The sequence below is a fragment of the Aristolochia californica genome, unplaced genomic scaffold (genome assembly GCF_029961685.1).
Source record: "Aristolochia californica isolate CCGP_79_NKW_82.1479 unplaced genomic scaffold, dmAriCali1.0.hap1 SCAF_6, whole genome shotgun sequence".
NCBI lineage: Eukaryota > Viridiplantae > Streptophyta > Magnoliopsida > Piperales > Aristolochiaceae > Aristolochia > Aristolochia californica.
In genome coordinates, this window is record NW_027182257.1 from 3872613 (window position 1) to 3894408 (window position 21796).

The window sequence follows — 21796 nt, forward strand, 5'->3', positions numbered from 1 at the left end:
GAGAGAGAGAGAGAGAGAGAGAAGAGAGGAAAAAGAAAGAAAAGAAGAGAAACTACAACTCATATATTTCAAGCACAAATTACATATTATTTATCTGTTCTTACACTCCTGATCAAGCTGAGATTATATCAGCTGGAAGATAAACATCACATTTGGATCAAATTGAACTCCTGGCAATGTCTTAGTGAATATACATGTCAACTGATGTTTAGTTCCCACACTTGATACTTTAAATGGACTGACAGTCCATTTCAATGTGTTTGGTTCTTTAGGATTATTGACAATAAAAATAGAGGTTTGATTGCTATAATACAAAACCATTGGTGATCTACCTTCAAACCAAATTCTGTCAAAAGAGAATGTATCCATAATATTTCACTTGTAATATCTGTCTTTTGACAAAAGGGAATGCATCCATATCATTTCACATGTAATATATATGTCATGACCCTATATTTAGCCTCTACACTTAATCTTGCTATAACATTCTATTTTTTAGTCCTCGAGGCTACTAGATTTGTCCCAACAAACATACAAAAACCAGTGGTTGACTTCCAATCACCTTTTCATCAAGCATAAACATACAAAAACCAGTGGTTGGCTTCCAATCACCTTTTCATCAAGCATAGTCCACATCAAAATAACCGCATTACTTTGGGGTGGCTATGACACATAAAATAGTCTTTTTTCAGGTCCTCGTTTTAGATAACGAAGTATTTTATGTAGGGGTAGGCACTGAACCAAACCGACTCACAAGCAGCTCGAGCTCAGCTCAAAAAAACTCAGGTCAATTCTGTTTTTACTTGAGCTCAAGCCAAAGAATAGGTTTCTGGTTAATCTTCCCTACGCCACAAGCACACCAAAATGTTCTGTAGCTCCTTATCTCCAAATTTCCCAGAAGCTCTGCTAAAAGCATTCTAGTTTGAAATGGAACCCCATTTGGCCAACAATTTTACAGACTTTATTATGATTGATAGACTTAAAATTTCTGAGCAAATCATTTTTCATAAAGGAAATAAGGATGGCATAGTTTTGAGCCCTATAACAAACTTAGAGAAAGAATACGCTGTTCAGCGTATATAGAGGGTGCAACAGGGTTAACGAAATCATTTTTGTTAGGCATGGCCGACTTTCACACTACTGACAACCAAAAAAATGCTGCATTGCATAGCCTTTGAACTTGATTTACAGGGGTTCACAAAGTTCAATAGTTCAAACCAGATAAGCAAGGACAGCACCTGGAGAAACATTTGTCGACTAAGACATCTCTCGATACCTTGCTAGCGCCTTCATTTGTATAAGCATACGGTATCTGTCACCTGCCTGAACTCCCAAGCTTGAGTCTACCACCTTCCTTTGCTGGCTTCCAAGTCCTGCTCTATCTTCTACAGCTTGTGCTACCACCGGAGCTGTTATGCCACTGCCATCCTTCCCTAGTCCCTGGGAATTTTTTGAAAGAAATAAATGTGAAAGGAATCCAAAACCCTCAGCCTTTTGTCACATCCCAATAATGTTAAACTAGAAAATTCATCCATGTAAGTAGTGACATTTCTTGACAGAAGCGAAACAGTTTCTTACTAACCATTCAGACCTTTCCAGAAAGGGAGCAACGAAGACATGCATTGAGTACAGAAAAAAAAAAAATCAGGAAGAAAGGGGGATGAGTACCAAGCCTTCTTGCCAACCCATGTTGCGAAGCATCCGATTGCCAACATTGCTCTCATCTATGGCCTTATCACTTGTAATCACATCGTAATCCTGGACACTTGTACTAACATCACCCCTCGTTCCTCCTACTCCAGGAGGAAAGGGCATGGCTGCAGCATCTGGTAATGAACCCTTTCGTAACAGCAAATCGTGGTCTTGACAAAAAACGTAACTTTCATAGGTTAATGACAAATCTTTTTTGAGATCAACAAACTGATCTCAAACACAATAAAAGCGCATGGTAAATTTGGGTGTAACTTGATTTGTCAGAAATTCTGCATCCAGGTGATAAATTTCATGCGCTTCCATGTACAGTAGAAAAAAGTCAACAAAGTAGAAACAGATTGAACTTACTAGGATTTTCAAGGTCTGACAGATCATCACCAATTGAGGAAGATGAAGACCCATAAAGGCTTCTTCTCTCTGCTGCCCTATCCCTGTATGTGGTTGTCTGAGTTTCCCTGTGAACAGTTGCTTGTTGTGGCACCTCTGAAAATCTACGCTTGCCACCACCACTAGCTGGTGGTGGTGCATACGAACCCAGGGCAGAAGCATCAGTCCTGAATGGAGTCGCAGTAGTTTGTGTTTCAGAAGCTGTAACTGATGCAGGAGGAGAAACACTACTGCCACCAAGCGCAGCCAAATACCCTGAATATACTGTGTCTGACTTGACCGTGCCTCGCCCTGAACCTCTAATGACACCCATGATCGACTTTGGTTTGACCTGTGAATCCTCCCCTGCTGAGGTGCTTGTGACACTGTCTTTTTTAGTCAATGTTTCAGGTTTTGACCAATTTCTAACAGCTGATCCCATGGTTGATGTTGAATTGGCAGAATTTGTTGTTCTATCATCAGCAGAAGTTGCTGATCGTTGATTGTCATCAACCACCACACGAGCAGCCGGACCCTCATTATTCCTCTGCTTCCACATTGTTAATACATTATTCATCTTCTTCTTACTAGCCAGAATACTGCTCTTAGATGTCAACTTTATCTCTTTCAGTTTCTCCTTTTCCTTTTTCTCTGCAGCTAATGCGGCAGCAGCAGCAGCCTGAACAGCATCAGGTAACGAGGTCTTCTCACTGGATGTTATAGTGGCAGCAGGAGCAGATATCACTATTTTGCGGCTATTAGAACCATCTGAGGCTTTTGAGGGCTCACTGACAGTGTTGTCAGATGAGGGTTTGTCCGTCTGACCAGCACAACGGACATACTGTTGAGTCTGCTGATCAAATGAGTACCAGGTTTCACCGTTACCATCGTAATATAGACCTGGCATCAGAAAAATCAGATCACTCTAGTATTGCTTCCAATCTGCAACTTAATCTGCTACCCAGCATAATTATATAAACAGGAACAGAGAGGATTAAGATCCAACCTGTGTTTCCATCATAGTAAAAGCCAGAAGAAGCATCATAATAATAGCCAGATGCTTCATCCCATACAAACCCTGACTGGGGAGCTGAATCACCCATCTGAGCCTCTGAATTCCCATTCATTCCTTCCTGAGGCCCACCGCTAGATTGTTTGTCATCAGGATTGTATTCTTTGGGTGCCCATCCAACAGCATCGTACTGCAGACAACCAAGAAATTGTATGTATCTGATATGAGAATGATAAAGTCAAAATAGTCCCTGTTACTACCAAACTTGCTTTGGGAACAAGCAATAGCAATAAAAAAATTAGCAACACAACATTAGGTATTAATAGTTTCCATTAATCAATAATGAGTAGAATGAATCTATGGAAATAACTATTTCAGAAGTTGAGTTGCAAGTTGAGACCATTTTAAAGGCAATTTTTTTTTTTATAACAATGAGAAAGTGGAATCGAACATCAAATGGTTCAATATAGACTCCACACACAACAACAAGAATTATTAAGACAAAAATCAGTAGCTTCAAGATGATGACTATAGGTGTATGAAAAGGAAAAACGAATTAAGGACCGACTCCACTTAGACTTCGCATGTAACATGAAAAATTGTTACAAACCAGGGGTAATTTAGTCATTTTATAGTGGTGATAAAACAGAAATAATGTAGCCAAGAGGTTTCAGATTTATAGCATATAGTTAGTATGCAATTTTCAGATTATTTTAGAGACTGTTTTTGCTCTTATGCACAATCCCAATGAAAGGGGCAATTCCCCCTATCGAGTAGACTCTCAACGAGCCCTCTTTTCCCTCTTATCTCTCTTTTTTGCTTTCTTCCTCCTTCAATCTCTTCTCTCATCTCATTTTGCTTTCTTCCTCCTTCAATCTCTTCTCTCATCTCATTTTACATGGGACAAGAGCGAATCAATCCAGGAATCAAGAATTAAGGTAGGTTTTCCTTTTTTTGAAGCCTTCGATTTCTCTCCAGGATTTGATTCCTCACTGATTGGACTTAAAGGTTTGGTCTTTTCTTTTCCATTGTGCCTTGACCTTAGGGTTAATGGCTCATACTACTACTTTACAAGCAATTACTATGTGATTATCTGATCCTGTAAAAATAAAAGTGCATTCCTGAAGAATTACTGCCTGCATCACCTAGCTCAGACAGAGGGCTACCTATGCATATTAACTTTTGGACCCAATTTGCTGTCTAATTAGTTCAATTAGTGGTGGGGACACCAGTGTGCCACAAGTCACACGAGTTTACACTCGGAGGCATCGGGCCCCACCAGGACTCGCTACCCTTATATTTTTGTAATTTATTTATTTTATTTTTATTTTTTTCCTGATTTTACGAGATTTATCAGTTAGTGATTTACCTCTTTTTTGAATTTTGAATTTCATTAAGGGATTGTAATCGGATTAGTGATAAACGGATTGTTGTTGAATTGAAATTATCCTTCGTTCTCCCCTTCCTGATCTTTCTCTTCTTCCCCTCTCATCTTATCTTTCTTTTTCTCCTCAATTCCTCTTCTTTTTCACCTCAATTCCTCTGCGCCGTCCCCGCATCAGATTGGTATCAGAGCACACATTCCTATCTGAAGACACATCGCTAAAGACATCCTAGCGCTGAAATCATTTCCGAACACCTAGCCGAAGCTCCTACCACCGTTCGCCGCCGAAGATCCCGTTGATGACATACCACTTTTCTCTTCGGTAACACCTTCTCACCTCTTCCTACCCGATTTCCTCTATTTGTTTTCCTTTCCCCATTAGACGAAACTAAGAACAAAAAAAGAGAAAATTGAAAACCACCATGCATCCCACCAAAGTATCGACCATCTGCAGCCTAATCACCTGTTCCGACCTCCCCACTGTCTCTCCGACCTTCAACCATTGTCTTCCATAGCTGGACCACCAGCGTCGCTGTCCACCGAAGCATTTCATCGACGCCGAGCCACTAACGACGGTCGCCGCCGCTGATTGCAGCCCCATTCCCCTTCCAAAAGAGATTTTTTGGAGCCATCGTCAACTGCCTTCATCGGAATTGGGCGTCCGGAGTTGCCGGCCGTAGTTCCGTCTTCTGCCTCCTCGTCACAAGGCAAAGCACACATGTGACTATCGTACATGTGACTTAAGTTGTCCAGCACACTCTTTTTTTGCATCTAGCCCCAAGTTGTCGTCTACATTGTATACGTTGCTATAGTCCACCCCAACCAGCGTACCAGGTTACGTCGTTCTACCCCTCTCTGGTATTACACAACTCGTCTTAGATTGCATTAATATTTAATTTTGTGCAGGTAGTTAGTTGCACCGACGTTAATTAGACCTCAAAATCCCTGCCAAAAAACTATGTTGAACTGTGTGTCTATTTTACCAATGTGTTTTCGGTTCTTATTGTTAATTTTGAAGCTTGGCCAATCGATGCGATCTACGTCACTGCCTTAGTATCACCCTTTCCTTTACCTTAATGGCCAACACACTCTTTTTTTGCATCTTTGTTGATCTGAATTATGACTTTATAAGCAAGACACTTAACAATCATAGAGTTTGTTTGGGCTTACTTGCAGGAAGTCAATAGTACATGCATTTATATAGAGGTCGCATCATGTCAGGAAATGCATCATCCTCCATCCTAGACACTAAAGATGATACTCTCAAACAAATTTTCAACCAACTTGGCACTATTAATGATAGGCTCATGGCTCTAGAAATTCGATCAACCAAAGGGAAAAGCATTGTAGAAACTAGGACCCCTAAGGGTTATGATATCGAAGAGAAGGACTTACCTCGTGTTCGTCCTCACATATTCCCTCCTTCTATGAATCATGTAGCCCACCCCCAACACCATGAGGAATCCGAAGACAATTTTGAAATGCATAAGAGTCGAGGCCCCTACATTTGATGGTCATTTGGATCCATGGGTATTTTCCACTTGGGTTCATGAGATAGACCGATTTTCCGAGTAGTACAACCTATCTGAGGATAGAAAAGTAGAATTCATGAAAATAAAATTGACAGGCACTGCTCAACTTTTTTGGGAAAACGTTGAGAGGGATACCGCAAGAAGACACGAGCCTCCTATTACTCACTGGAAGGAAATGAAACTCAAACTCCAAACAAAATACTTTCCCCTTTCCTATAGAAGCACACTTCTAGATCAATGGCACAATCTTAGGTAAAAGAATAAATTAGTCGCCAAGTACATTGCTCAATTTGATGAGTTCCAAATGCGGTGTTCTAAAATGGAATACAAGGTCATCACTTTAAGCAGGTTCCAAAAGGGCCTAAATGATGACCTTAGACGAGAGATGATGCTTCGGGGTGTCACTACCATGGAGGATGCTCAGGCACTTGCACTTCCACCCACACAACACCCGTACAATCCCTTTTAGGTCTACCACCACCAGTCCTCAAGTCTTACAGAAGCTCCCCCTCAGAGATTGAGTCACAATCTGGACACCCCTCCATCAAAGGCAGGAAAATAATTGTCAAAATTCATTTCGAAGATTCAGTGTCATAAGTGTTGAAGATTTGGGTACATCATGTTCAATTATAGCACTCAAGCCCTTCTTGTCGAGGATCAGGAATACTCGCAAGAAAACCAAGAAAATGTGGAGTATGAGTCTAATCTCGCCGATTTTGATCTCCTAGATGAGACAGGTGAAAAAAACACAACCATCGTGAATTGTGTCAAGCCCGATCACACTCCCATTAACAAGCTGAATGTTGTCCGATGTGCATTGACTCAGTTCAAGGAGTCTGACGACTAGTGTCAGGCTACTATCTTTCACACTTACATCAAGTATAGAGATAAGGGCTACAAGGTCATCATTGATAGCGGCAGTTGCATTAGTGTCATGTCATCCCATACCGTTACCCACCTTGACCTAAAGATAGTTCCACATCCCAAATCCAATTGAGTTTTGTGAGTCGATGACACCATTTCAGTCGAGGGTAGGTGTCTGATTCCTATTCAATTCCTCGACTACAATGAAGACATTTGGTGTGTTGTAATTACCATAGATGTGGGTCACATCATTTTGGGCAGGCCCTGGTTGTATGACCGAGATGTTATTATTTATGGGCACTCAAATATTTACTCCTTGTTTAATGGAAAGACCATCCACCTTAAACCATTGCCCCAAAACTTGTTACACAAGTAAACCTCAATCGAGCTCCCAAAAGAAAACCTTTCATTTCATCAGTCCCGAATATTTGGAGCATGAAATATTGCACGAATCTACAGTTTTTGCAGTAATAGCCCACCAGGTACAGATGGAATCCTCAGGCAACCCCCCACTACCAGGATGTCTTTCCCAAGCAGCTTCCTGATACACTACCACCTATGAGTGACATCCAGCACGCCATAGCTTTGGTGCCAATAGCCACACTGCCAAATCTACCACATTATCGAATGAATCCCACTGACATGGAGAATTTCAATGGCGGGTGAATGAACTCCTCTGAAAGGGATTCATCATGGAGAGTTTAAGTCTTTGCACAGTACAAACCTTTTTTTTATAAAGGCACAGTACGAACCCTACTCACACCAAAGAAGGATGGCACTTGGCAGGGCCATCAATAAAATGACCGTAAAGTATAGGTTTCCAATTCCTCGGTTGGATGATATGATAGATATATTGATGGGTGCCACATTATTTTCAAATATCAACCTTAAACAGCCTATAAGACAAAATATAGGTTGTATGAATGGATGGTTATGCCATTTGGATTGTTGAATGCACCTAATACTTTTATGTGCATGATGACACAAGTGCTTCGACCATTTCTTGGCAAGTTCACGGTGGTCTATTTTGATGACATGCTTATTTATAAGCAAACCAAAGACTAGCACCTTGACCACCACCACCTAGTATGCCACACACTCCAGAAGGAACAGGTTTATGCAAATCTCTACAAATGTTCCTTCCTGACTAATCAAGTGATTTTTTTGGGCTTTGTCGTAACTTTTGTTGGTCTCACTACATATCCCTAGAAAGTAAACGCAATTGTCAAGTGGCCGGAACCTTCTACCATTGATGAGGTTCATAGTTTTCATAGTTTAGCCACTTTATACTGACAATTTATCAAAGGATTCAGTTCGATCATGATGCCCATCACTGATTGCATGAAGAAAGGAGTTCCCTTGGTCGAAAGCTGCTTCTCACAATTTCTAAGAAATTAAGAAATATATGACAAAGGCACCTGTTATGAGACTACCTGATTTTTCTAAGGTTTTCAAAGTCGAATGTGATGCATCAAGCATTGGAATAGGTCGAGTACTGAGTCAAGAGCGGCATCCAATCGCATATTTTGAGTGAAAAACTTAACGATGCCAAACAAAAGTACTTAACCTATGACAAAGAATTCAATGCGATTGTAAAAACTTTACGTTATTGGCGTCACTATCTCCTTCTGCATGAATTTGTCTTGTACTGCGATCACGAGACCTTTCAATATCTCACTTCTCAAAAGAAACTTAATTCTAGATATGGGTGATGGGTCGAGTACCTACAAGCATACTCTTTTGTCATGAAACACCAATCTGGGAGTGTGAATAAAGTGATAGATGCCCTCAGTAGCAGGACGCATCGATTAGTATTCCAAAAGGGAATAGTACATATCAAGGCTCAGTGCTGTAAAATTACAGGAGTTTTTTTTCTTTTCGTGTCCTGTGAGGCCCACATACTGCGCATATTATGTTGGATTTGCCAAGTGTTTATGAAAAGGTGTTGTGTCACTACATTTGTGCTTGGTGGCTGGTGGTGAATATGGTTCATTCTAGAGAAGTTATCACCTATATGAGGTCTATTGAGATTTGCAAAAAATAAGGAATATAATCAGATAACCTCTGTGAAATTAGAAGGGAAGAATTACTTGAATTGGTCTCAAGGTCTTAAGAAATTTCTGATCGCCAAAAGGAAAGCTAAGTATTTTAGAGAGGATCCAGGGGATCAAATTACAGAAGATTAGGAGGCGGAAGATCTTCAAGTACAGACATGGATGCTGAATTCTATGAAACTATTGTTAGTAATCAAGTTTTCAGTTGTGAAACTGCCAAGGATATGTGAAGGACACTAGAGTCTATTTAACAAGAAAACAACTTGTCTCGTGCATATGAGTGTTATGTTAAGTTTTTTAGCATGAGCAAGGGAAACACTGAGAGTACTTTACTGAGATGTGCGGGGTATCGCCAGAGAGCGGTAATTCATTCCTTTACCACTGATCCTGTGAAACTATGGGAACAGAATGAACAAATACAAGTTCTCAGAGTTTTGGATGAATTGAGGCCATAATACGAGTCTACGAGTATAGATGTTAGGAGATTATGATATGTCTACTATTTTTTTTTTTGAAATGAGATATGTTAGCAGATGATGATATGTCTACCATTGAGAAGGCTAATAATAGAGTAATTATCGCAGAGAGTGCAGTGGTGTCTAAAACCAGCAAGGAACCTAAAACTTCAGATGTTGCAACCCTTAATCAATCCTCTACTCCTCGATCTAAGGCAACTAGTGGGAGAGGTGGAGGTAGAGGACATGATTATGATGGAGGAGGTAGAGGGCAAATATGTGGAGAGAGGAAATGTTCACATTGTGGACAGACCAACCACAATTCAAATAAATTACTCTTGTGAAGTCTTATAACAGAGTAATTTGAGCGGAGAGTGCAGTGGTATCTAAAACCAGAAAGGAACCTAAAACTTCAGATGTTGCAACTTTTAATCTATCCTATACACCTCAATCTGAGACAGCTAGGGGGAGAGGGGGAGGTAGAAGACATGATTGTGATGGAGGAGGTAGAGGTCGAAGACGTGGAGATAGGAAATGTTCACATTGTGAACGAACCAACCACAATTCAGATAAATTACTCTTGAGAACCTTCTAACAGAGTAATTAGAGCAGAGAGTGCAGTGGTGTCTAAACCAACAAGGAACCCAAAACTTCAGATGCTGCAGCCCTTACTCTATCCTTTACTCCTCGATCAGAGACAGCTAGGGGGAGAGGGAGAGAGGGGGAGAGGGGGAGGTAGAGGATGTGATTGTGATGGAGAAAGTAGAAGCCAAAGACGTGGAGATAGGAAATATTCACATTGTGGATGGACCAACCACAATTCAGATAAATGCTAACAGAATTTTGAAAAACAAGCGGGGTTAACTCCCCTATATCTGAACACATTGGAAGTGCACCGGAATCTACTACTAGTTCACGGTGAAATTCAGTAGTTACTTCATCGTTTTGGAGAACTCACGACGATACATATGACTGCTCCTATTGTGGCTAGTGCAGCATCTACCACTCATGCCACTCTAGCTATGCCAGATATGCTTGGACTACATGTTTCTTCTCAGCCATCATAGGTTATATTACGGACTTCAGCCTATATGTCAGGTACGTCATCCTTGTTTACCGATTTGTCCCTACTTCCTCGTAAAAGTTTGTGACATTAGCAAATAATTCTTCCTCCTATGTTATAAGTAGAGTAATTCAACCGACTCGTCATCTTTCTTTATCATCTGTGCTATATGTTCCAAAATTTGTTGTCAACTTACAATCTGTGAGTTGATATTAAATTGTTCAGTCACATTTTTTTGACTTCTCATTGTGTGTTTCTGGATTTGCAGGCAAGGAGGAGGATTGGTTTTGGACATGAAAGAGGAGGCATCTACCATCTAGACGGTACTCAAGCCAATCTATAGACCACATTGGGAGCTATTGCAGTGAAATCATACTTGTGACATCTACAGCCAGGACATCCATCTCCATTAAAGTTGCATTAGTTTCTTCATACTTTCCTTCAGATATTTACTTTTAAGTGTCGATCATGCCAACTTGGGAAACACCACAGGAGTTCTTTTCCATTGAGTAGCGGCCATAATACAATTCCATTTGAGTTAGTCCATTCTGATGTTTGAGGTCCTTGTCGAATCCCACTTAGTTTGGTTTTCAATATTTTTTAACTTGTAAAGATGACCGTAGTAGAGTTACCTCGGTGTATCTCCTTGGGGAGAAATTTGAAGTGTTTGATGTATTTGTCAAAATTTTCAATGAAATAAAAGTCGAGTTGGTGGTTCAATTCGTGTGTTCTGTTCTGATAATGGTCTTGAATTTGTGAATCAAAAATTTTCATCACTTTGTCAATCTCATCAATCAACAATGGGGTCGTAGAAAGAAAAAATTGTCATTTGTTAGAAGTACTTCGTACTCTATTATTTCAAATGAATGTCCCCAAGTTCTACTGGGGAGATGCTATCCTAACCTCTTGCTACTTAATTAATAGGATGTCATCCTCTATTTTAGGATAAAATTTTCCATTGCAAGTTTTGAAACCAGAATGTCCTTATTTGAAGTCACATTCAGGGTGTTTGGTTGTTTGTGTTTTGTTCATTCATTGGGTCCACACATTAACATGTTTTCTCCTACTAACAGGAAAACTTACATTTCAGCCGATGTATCACTTTTTTAGACTACATTTTTCAATGTATCTTCTGAGACTTCATCTCATCCTATTGTAGTTGTTGAGTCCTCCTATTCCTGTTCCAGTAATGAACAATCCTACTGTACACCGTATTTGAAGTAACGTTTAGGTGTTTGGTTGTTTGTGTGTTGTTCATTCATTGGGTCCACACATTGACAAGTTTTCTCCTACTAACAGGAAAACTTACATTTCAGCCGATGTAACAGTTTTTGATACTACATTTTTCAATGTATCTTCTGAGACTTCCTCTCATCCTATTGTAGTTGTTGAGTCCCCCTATTCCTGTTCCAGTAATGAACAATCCTACTGTACACCTTCCATCGTTTTGCCTCACCCACCATTGCAGGTATATCAACCTAGAAAAGTAAATAGACAACAGCCCACCAATGGATTGTAACATCAAGGCTCCTCTATGGCCCCCTTTGACATGGTTGGATCTTCTTCCTCTGAGTCTGTAGATCATGCCTTCACTGATTTGCATCTTCTCATTGCCATAAGAAAAAGGTACTTGGCGTCCTATTTCAAAGTATTATTTCTTTCCATAATTTGCCTCCTCCATTCTAGTCTTTGTTGCTTCGTTGCCCAGTGTTTCTATTCCTACTAAAGTGCAGGATGCCACATGTTCGCCTGAGTGGAAGAAAGCTAGGGATGATGAGATGGATGTCTTATTGACTAGGAATATTTGGACCTTGGTTGAACCTCCTACGGATGCTACCATTGTGGGTTATGTTTGAGTTTATACTATCAAATATAATATTGATGGGACAGTTAAAAGATATTGACGACTAAAGTTCATACCCAAACATATGGTGTGGATGTATTTGATACTTTCGGTATGACTACAGTCCGAATTTTAATTTTTGTGGTTGTAGCTAAGAGGTGGCCCTTGTTTCAGCTATATATCAAAAATGTTTTTCTCTATAGTGACCTTCAAAAGGAGGTGCATATGGAGCAACCTCCTGAGTATGTTGCTTAGGAGGAGAATGAAAAGTTTGCAAGTTGCATAAATCTATCTAAGGGTCGAAACAGAGTTCTCAAGTCTGGTTCAATATATTCAATAAGGTTGTCCTAGCATGGGTTTTGTTAGGAGCCATTGTGATCATTCCTTGTTTGTTTTACATTGCTCATTTGGGAGTATGATTCTTGTGGTATATGTAGATGACATTGTGCTATCTGGTAGTGATTCTCAAGGGATTGAGAAGTGAAAGCCTATCTGAACAGCCACTTCCAAACCAAATATCTCGGATCTCTAAAATAGTTTTTGGGGATTGAAGTCGCTAAAAGCAAGGGATAGTACTTTCCCAAAGGAAGTATCTTACTGACATGCTATGCAAGTATTGGTTTAGTGGAGCCAAACCAAAAGATACTCCTATAAAGGTTGATCATAACTTGTGGATGAGGATAGCCTATTACTGAAAGACAAGACAACCTAGTTGGGCAATTGATATATGTGATTGTCATAATACCTAATTGTTAAGGAATAGTCCCACACGGACTAGTGAGTACAAAGATCTTGAGTTTATTAGTTGGAGAAGAGGTTTCCTAAATGACTAGTCATTTTGGGGTAGGGCCTTGGACCCAATTTAACATGGTATCAAAGCAGGTACTCATATGTGAGCCTACACCTAAAAATTATCTACTTGTAGAACCACAAAAGAAGGCCTACACCTAAAACAATCCACTTGTAGAGCCACAAAAGAGGGCTTACACCTAAACTGCCTACTCCTAAATTATCCACTTGTAGAGCCACAAAAAATTGGTCTACACGTGAGGGGGAGTGTTAAGGAATAGTCCCACATAGATTAGTGAGTACGAAAATCTTGAGTTTATTAGTTGGAAAAGAGGTTTCCTAAGTTGGCTAGTCATTTTGAGATAGGGCCTTGGACCCAATTTAACACTAATATTGTTTTTTTTGTTAGTTTGGTGAGTCAGTTTATGGAATCTCTAGGCAAAGTTTATCTTGATGCAGCTCAAAGAATTTAACGGTATTTGAAGAGAGCTCTAGGCAATACTCCTCATGAGCATCTCAAGATTGAAGGATATTCTAAAGTGAATTATGTTGGATCGAAACTTGATAGGAAATCCACTACAAGGTTTTGTGTATTTGTTGGAAAAAATCTTGTTAGTTGAAAAAGTAAGAAACAAAATGTCATAGCAAAGTCCAATGCTGAGGCAGAGTATCAATCAATGGCACACAATGAGTGAACTCATGTGGATTCATTTTGTGTTGGAGTTTAAGGTTGCAATTGAACAACCTATGGTGCTTAAGTGTGATAATCAAGCAACTACTTTCATTGTCAGTAATCATGTCTTCCATGAGATAACAAAACATATTGAAGTTGAAATTCATTTTGTGGGAGAAGCAGTGATTGGTGACAAGTTGATTACCCCATATGTCAAGACCACATAGCAGATTGGTGATATCTTTACAAAACCTCCTCAAGAGCGAGACTTCAATAACTTTTATACAAAGTTGGGTTTGTTGAATATATACACCCCAAGTTGAGAGGGAGTGTTAGAAGTCAGAGGTATTTTAGTCATTTCATAGTAGTGGTAAATCTGTAATAATGTAGTCAGGAGTCCCAGATTTAGAGTGTGGAGTTGGGTTAGCTAGTATGTAATTTCTAAATTATTTTGGAAGCTATTTTTTGGTTCTTATGAACACATCCCTTTGTAAGGGGCAATTCAGCCTTTTGCAATACATCTTAAGAGGCTTAATACAATAGAGATGGGGGTCGATACTCCCCCTATCAAGTTGGTTCTCAACAAGCTTCTTTTCCCTCTATCTCTCTTCTTCTTGCTCGCTTGCTCCTTCAATCTCTTCTCTCATCTCATTTTACAAAAGCAATAACTAAAACATACAAAATAATAAATAAATAAATAACCTGTTGCGCAAAAGTTGCAGCTTCAATGGCAGCAGCAGCAAGTGAGCTGGAGTGAGGTGCCCCAGATGATCCTGGTCCATGAACACTTTTTGCATATGCCACACGTAAGTTCTGGCCATTCTTCTCAAGTGTGGTTCCATTTGTTGCTTCTAGTGCCTTTGTAGCATCCTCCACCTTAATGGCAAAAAATACATTAATATCAAGCAAATAACAAAGAAAATAGATTTAGTTTAGATATGCACTTAAATTCACCTACCGAATGGAAATGAACAAAAGCAAAGCCCCTGGAGACATGGGTGAATTTGTCCCTTACAAGGCGCAGATCCTGTAAATAAAGTTAAAGCACCTTTTTCAGCAACTTTTTTGCAAAAAATGCTACATGGGAAAGGAAATATATACACATAGTACCTTAATAGGAGCATGCTTGGAGAATTCATAGCGAAGCATTTCTTCATCAGCATTCTCATCCAATCCTCTGACAACCAAGACATGAGAGGGACCTGAAATGCAATGCTTCCGTCATATCATAGGCGGTATCACATTTTTTTGTTGTTAATGCATGGCATGAATTTGTCGCATCTTAAAAACAGTAAAACATACCTGTGTCTGAACCTCTTTTGCCCATCGGCAATGGGTTAGATGTTGCCACATCTGCTGCAGGAGCATCATCTGTCCGTACCTCATTACACTACAATTAGAAAAAAGCAAGACAAAATTAAGCACTCTGTAGAAGATTGACAGATATTGAAACAACTGACGTTTAGCAGTACATATCAATGCCCCACAGGAGGTCTGTGATACCTATCAAGTTTGCACACTGAAAAAATTAAGAAAAAGATTACTATAATTGATGCCGATACATATCATAGAGGATTGAATTTATAAGGGTGTTCCATGCTCACTACAGCTCAGAGATGAACACAAGTCACTCATTCATGCAACAGCAATAAAGCCAGCAAGCATCCAAGATCTTCAGTTCAATCGTGTTCCAGGTAGTAAATTAGTTATAAAGGATGAATGTACGCACTATGATATGTACCAGGATAAATGTGCTCTTAACTCTAGACGCCTCGTGTATCAGACTAATTTATTTAAGTGTTTAATATAACCTAATCGATTTTCTGGTTAAAAAGAAAACCACAACTATAGGCCCTTTTTCAAAATCATCGTTCTTGTAGATCTATCACTGCAACCCTAGTAGACAGCCTTTCTATCAAATATAATGCTTTGATTAAAAGAATAAGAAGGCTAAAAAGAAGCTCTGAATATAAAAAGGAGTTTAAAGGGAAAACCGAATAAAGAACTTAGGAAGGTGATACAACCATAAAAATCCAAAGGTACAATTAATTTTTTTAAAATACAAAGTTGCAATTAGATGACATTAGAAATTAATTGTTTTGTTATTACATAATTTGGACATTTTGTTTCACAGAATCTACTGATGCCACTAACTACATGAAAAGATCTGCAGAGACTTTCCCTGTATAATGCAAAGAGAAAATGAAAAAGTCGCCCCATGGAAGTTAAGAGAACTCTTCAATGAAATTGCAGATCTATCAGTTGTTTGACACATCACTTGGAATAAGGTTCCAAGATCAGCCAATTCAGATTCAGATAGTCTAGCCAAAGCTAGTGTTTCTAGATATATCCTCGCCTTTGGGCCTTTCCTAGAGTTTTAGCTCTTCATTAACAGCTTTGTCATATAAATTATGGCATATATTGTACCACTATTGCTAAAAAAATTATTATTTTTTAAATGGACTATTGCTAAACTTTTAATAAAAGCTTATCGCCATTTTCAAAAAGACAAAAGAAAAAAGAAAAAAGAAAAAGACCAAAACTTTCTCTATGAGCAATGCCCCAAATGAAGGTGCAAAGACTTATTCTTTATTGCCTTTTGTCTCTTCTCTCCTTTTTTGAGAAAATTGTCCCTTCTCTCCTTGATCTTTCTCTCAACCTTCCCTCTTTTTACTTCCCATTCTCTTCTTTCTAATCTCTACTTTTTCAATCTTGAAATTTCAAAAGCAACATGGCTCCACGACTACAGAAATATGGTAACACTAATTTGGCATAAAGCCCAAGAAAGCAGGGTTCATCTCTTTCTAACCCTCTTTCTTTTGTTTCAACATCTCCTTTCTGTTGTGGCAATTATTTTCACTGAATTTTGGAGAACAAACATGAGGTGTCCAAATTTTCAAGACCCTTTTTTCCTTAAACTAGATTTAATATCCCAACAAAACCAAATACCAAAGTGCTCACAAATGGACTTCCAAGAACCTGGCAAACAGTTATTCTAGTATTAATCTGAATGAAATTAATGCTGAAGTTGAATGAGATACTTTTTTCCCACATTTGGAGGAGTTTCATTTCAGTTTAAGATAAGGAAACGAAAATCCGATGGATAGAAAGAAACTTCACCTCTCCCTATGATCAGCACCCTCTTGTCCCACTCTTCTCTTCATGTTTCTCTATCTTGTTCTCTTTCCCTCTTCCTCATTTCTCTATCGTGAACAATAATTCCAGAGACACAGGTTCCCTTAAACCTATAGCACATTGGAGCTTCATTTCCAATTGGAATGCACTGTAACAATATTCACCAGCCTACTCATCATAAGGACATGATTTCCTCTATCAATGAAGTAGTTATATGGATGATCCACATTCTCAATGATACAGATTACTTTGCTCTAGTAACTTACTAGAAGTTGTTGTAATCATTTTGTCTAATTTTTATAGAACATTTTATCTGTATTTCCTGTCTTAAATTAGTGTCTGTATGGAATTGAGCACCATCTCCAAGCCCGATCAGATTTTTTTCATCGTGTTATCTTAATCTAACTTTAGTACCAATTAGAAACCTTCCCAAATCAAATCCTCTTGTCGTCTTACACCACCTATGGTGGACAATAGCCAGTTTATCTCCTTCAATTGGGTTCTCCTCCATACTTTCAAGCCAGTAACACTGTCGACAAATTACTAGAAAAGAACTACTCTCCAATGGTGCCAGCAGGCAATTAACTTTTAACTCTTTGTCTCTCCCTCAAACCATGCATTCCTTGTCAGAGCATGGGTGTGGCATCTCCCTTGTAAATCTACACATTAATAGAAAAAATTCCCACAGCTTTCTTTTAAGTAACTATAAAAATGAGACCTATAAAATATTGCTCAGGAAAGTGCATACGTGACATAAAGAAACTCAACCATGTAAACAATGTTATTTTCTACAAACACCCAAACATTACAACAATAATTGAAATAGTGAAGAGAAGAGAAACAAACCTGAAAACAGGAAGTCCGCCGTGCAAAATTTACACAACCACAGATAGTGCACATCCAGTCACATGGAGCAGAAAAACTTCTGCCATTCCCATAGCTAGATTTGATTGCATTCTCTTGCCCATAAGGAGGTCCTCCAGCCCCACCGGTAGGCTTGCTACTGCAAGAAAGCAAAATATTAGTATGACAAACCAAGGATTTCTGTTCCGGAGAAAGATATAGTGATACGCAAATTAAAGGGATATTAAATGTCTAAATATTGAATTATAGTACTAAATTTGGTTTCATTTCATAAATAGTTTAGAACGAAATCTACCTATACTCGAAAAAAAGTTTTCTGCCATCAACTATGAGACCATCATGCCCAATTCCATCAATCATTTTCCTTGCAGCTCCCTGTTGTACGCAAGAAATGAGAAGGAAAATGATTACCTTGCATCACAGTAAACCCAAAACAAGTATTGCTAAATGGAGAGCAAATCAATTACCACAGAAGGAAAATCAATGAATGCAAATCCACGTGAAATGCCAGAGTTTCTTTCTTTAATAACAAGAACATGACGAAGCGGACCCCATTCAGCCTGAAAAAAGAACCACAACAACTAGGCAGATGAATGAGTACAATAATATTTAAAGAAAAATATGATAATCAAGAGTGAGGAGTAAAAACACATACAAGAATCTGATACAAATCTTCTTCCGTCGTCTTTTGTGAGAGACCCTTCACAACAAGAGTGGCTGATGGGGCCTACGTGCATAATACACATGATTGAAATTTCTATAGAGACATACAAGAACTGCTAACATATAAAAAGTTAACTCTTCACCATACCACAGATGATTGCTCATGGTACTGTTTTTCTTCTCGGTCCCTCCGTCTCTCACCCCTTTCATATTTACTGTCATCATAACTATCCTCTCTATGACTTCGGCTATAGCTGCGACCTCGAGGAGACCTCGATCTGGCCCGGTCATCATGACTGCGAGATCTAGAGTGTTCATGCCTTCTATATGGACTAGAATCTCTCTCCCAACTCAGGCCTCTCCTATCCTGTTCGCGATCACGGGATTCTCGCCTTCTCCAACTACCTTCTCTTGAATCTCTCCTGCCTCTGTCATAGTCAGAGTCATAATTATGTCGAACATATTCGTAATCTCTTTCCCGACTATGCTCCCTGCTTTGGTGAGAACCACGACGTCGACGGTCCTGATCGTCAGTCCCAAAGTCATCATGATCACGCCCACCCAGCCGAGAAGGCCGATCATAGTCACAATCTTGATATTCATCCAAATCACGGTACTTGTCAACACTTCGATAGCTGTCACGAAATTTATCAATGTCTTGAAATGTATCAGGATCTTGAAACTTTCCCGCTTCATGAAAGCCATCCACCTCATGGTATGAATCGGGGTATGGCTTCTCATGTCTTCTAGAATCCCTAGCAAGTGAATAACCTTCCTCATAACTTCTACCCCTTGACTGAGGCCAAAGTCCAACAGCAGGTGGTGCAGGAGGATAATTTTCTCTTTCCAGCATGTCATGATGGTAAGCACCCCTTGGATACAAGTTATCCTTTGAGAAACCTTCATCCACATACCTCCTACCATTGTAGGATCCACCAACCCTGCAGAAGCAAGTGAGGGAGAGCAAAAGAGAAAACATTGTGATACAACTACATTAATGAAACGAAAATGAAACTCTAAAGATTACACATCAAAAGCTTCAAATTGACAAACAGAATATCTATACATACTAAACATATATATGTATAAAGAGCCCAAAATTCATATGTTTTACCTACTTAGAATAGATTAGCACTCTCAATAACAATAAAGCATCAGATGTTTATGCTCACAAAAGAAACCAAAACAAACAATAACAGAGAACAAAGAACAACAAAAGAAGAGAACATGAAATTTGCAACCAGCCTTCATTGGTGAGCCCGTACAACCTTTCTTCTTTTAGTTTTGAATAATCATGCATAATAAGCATTAAAGCACTTTGTAAACAAATAGGATAATTTATCAAAGTGAACCAGCTAGAATAATCAAAATGCAACAATAATGGTCATTCAATATGCTAATGAGATTAAACATATCCAGCAGGCACTGACCTGAAATCTGGCTCATGAACCCCATTGTACCCCTCCAAAGCCTGTGGATTCAACACAATAAGCCAAGTCAGCAACTAATAATAATGGTAGGCGTAGGCAAATCGATTCCATATCCTCACTGGCCCACTGCTCCTTTCATGGTTCATTTATGTAGAGATGCCAGTAAACAAGGAGGACAATCACGTGAGCCATAATTTCTTGTATAGCATCCCGGAGAGGTGATTAAGGAGAAAACTGCAATTACGCTGTTATCTTCCCATCCATGCTGAATAATATAGCGCCCAGGATCCATATCTCAAATGGCCAGTTGCTGTAACCTCTACAAGGTCTTCTTGATCTTTCAGGAATTTCAGGTGCAGATTGTTCAGAGCCTATCCTGTAACCGATGCACAAACAGATAGTTATACCAATGTCAACCAAGAACCCATCCTCATGACTTGGCTACCCCTTCAAGTGGAACCTTCAAAAACCTAATCCTCTTACAAGCATCCCATCTTCAAGGCCTCACAACAGAAAGAAAATAAATGTTCAAAAGTTGAAAGTTGGATCTAACAGATAAAAGATTAACAACAGAGCCCCACATATAACCATATTGAAAGGGCAAAACTCTTTGACTACGGCTTCAGAACTGTGAAAAAAATTAGGCTTGGCAAGGCACTAAAATTAAAGGTCACATAGGATAAATATCAAAACAGTACATTTCTAAGCAAATTCACAGGAGGAAACAGAAAGCCACACACCTAAAAGATTTTTTATTTTTATGAGGAATACACATACGCTACATCCAATACCCCAAGTGAGACTTGAACCAAAAACCTCACGCTAGACACCCCCCTCCCCCCATGTGACCGTTGAGCCAAAAGCCAACAGCAAGCCTGATTTCAGTGCTAAACAGGCTAATATCAACAAACTCCAACTGGCAGCTCCATCCTTACACAAAACTACAATCAGTGAACAACAGTGCACGTGTAGAACCGTTAAGAAACATTAGGAAACGGTATACTAGCCAGAAGCCTGACAAGCATTAACCGAGAAAGGAATGGCATGGTAAAAAATATGTTATGTAAAGAGTTCTAATACAGAAAATACATTTGGTCTCTCATGCAAAAACACACAGATTATGAGATATTGTCAGGTGAATGTAATAGATGATGCCTGCGCAATTCACGGCAGTAACAGGGAACTGATTAAGAGTGGGGAGGAGGGTTTATACCAAAAACAACAACAAAAACAAAAAAAACAAAAAAAGAAGGAATACCGACAGCCTAAATTTAAAACTTCTACTAGCCAATCCATTATCAGAAAAACAACACAAGCACTCATTCAAATAACATAGTGCGAGGACAATGCATCAGGAGCAATAACAATCAATTAACCAAAGAAAGTAAAAGGTTATCAAATAAGTTTCCCACATCGCTAATCAATGGGTGTCAGTTATCATAAAAATCAAGAGGCTCCACAAATTTCAATCAATCAAAGATAAATGCTAACACGCAATAACCGCAAATGATTAAATTTTCCCGTGCACGTAAAAGTCAATCAGGCCAGGAGTAGCAATAGACGCTGGCGCAGAAAACACAACAGTAACAACCGTGATATAAACATCAAATAAGCTCATAAGAAAAACAGAACGAGAGGAAAGGAGAAATATAATGCGACACTCACGATGCGGAAAGATTTCTGCAGCTACCAATTCGTCTTTCGACCCTGCCGGGAATCTGTGACAGATAAAATTAGGGTATGAGAGGACGTATGAGAAGGGAGGCCAATATTCCAGCGCTGAGACTTACTGAAGAGAAGATGCAAAGACTCACCTGCTGCCTCAAAGGAAGAAAGGATCAACGCCATTATCTTACGAAACGCAAGCCCTATTAAAAAATACTGAAAGCGGAAGACATTGATGCGAGCGACCGGACTCTCTGGCTTAGGAGAGCCTGTGATGTGCCCGGATTACTC

The 21796-nt window shown here is 39.3% G+C and overlaps 1 protein-coding gene across 1 annotated transcript; it reads right to left on the minus strand.

Moving 5' to 3' along the window:
• Window positions 1-1055: 1055 nt before the first annotated feature.
• On the minus strand, window positions 1056-21774 carry LOC137934619 (SUPPRESSOR OF ABI3-5-like). The gene is made up of 17 exons (XM_068779061.1): window positions 21655-21774; window positions 21506-21558; window positions 20085-20216; window positions 19841-19881; window positions 18559-19351; window positions 18403-18474; window positions 18215-18307; window positions 18043-18122; window positions 17730-17886; window positions 15051-15138; window positions 14859-14950; window positions 14707-14775; window positions 14451-14624; window positions 3086-3281; window positions 2062-2979; window positions 1669-1862; window positions 1056-1440 (listed from the first exon to the last, which is right to left on the minus strand). Exons 3-17 carry the CDS (start codon window positions 20130-20132, stop codon window positions 1258-1260), a joined length of 3198 nt encoding a protein of 1065 aa, XP_068635162.1. The 5' UTR covers window positions 20133-20216; window positions 21506-21558; window positions 21655-21774; the 3' UTR covers window positions 1056-1257.
• Window positions 21775-21796: the final 22 nt, after the last annotated feature.

What these genes read in the sequence shown, in the direction of transcription:
- LOC137934619 (XM_068779061.1), bottom strand. Translation starts at nt 20,132, where the DNA reads ATGGATCCTGGGCGCTATATTATTCAGCATGGATGGGAAGATAACAGC. An exon ending in ATGGATGGGAAGATAACAGC is followed by an intron (nt 19,882 to 20,084) that starts GTAATTGCAGTT and finishes TTGAATCCACAG; the next exon opens with GCTTTGGAGGGGTACAATGG. An exon ending in TTACTATGATGGAAACACAG is followed by an intron (nt 2,980 to 3,085) that starts GTTGGATCTTAA and finishes TTCTGATGCCAG; the next exon opens with GTCTATATTACGATGGTAAC.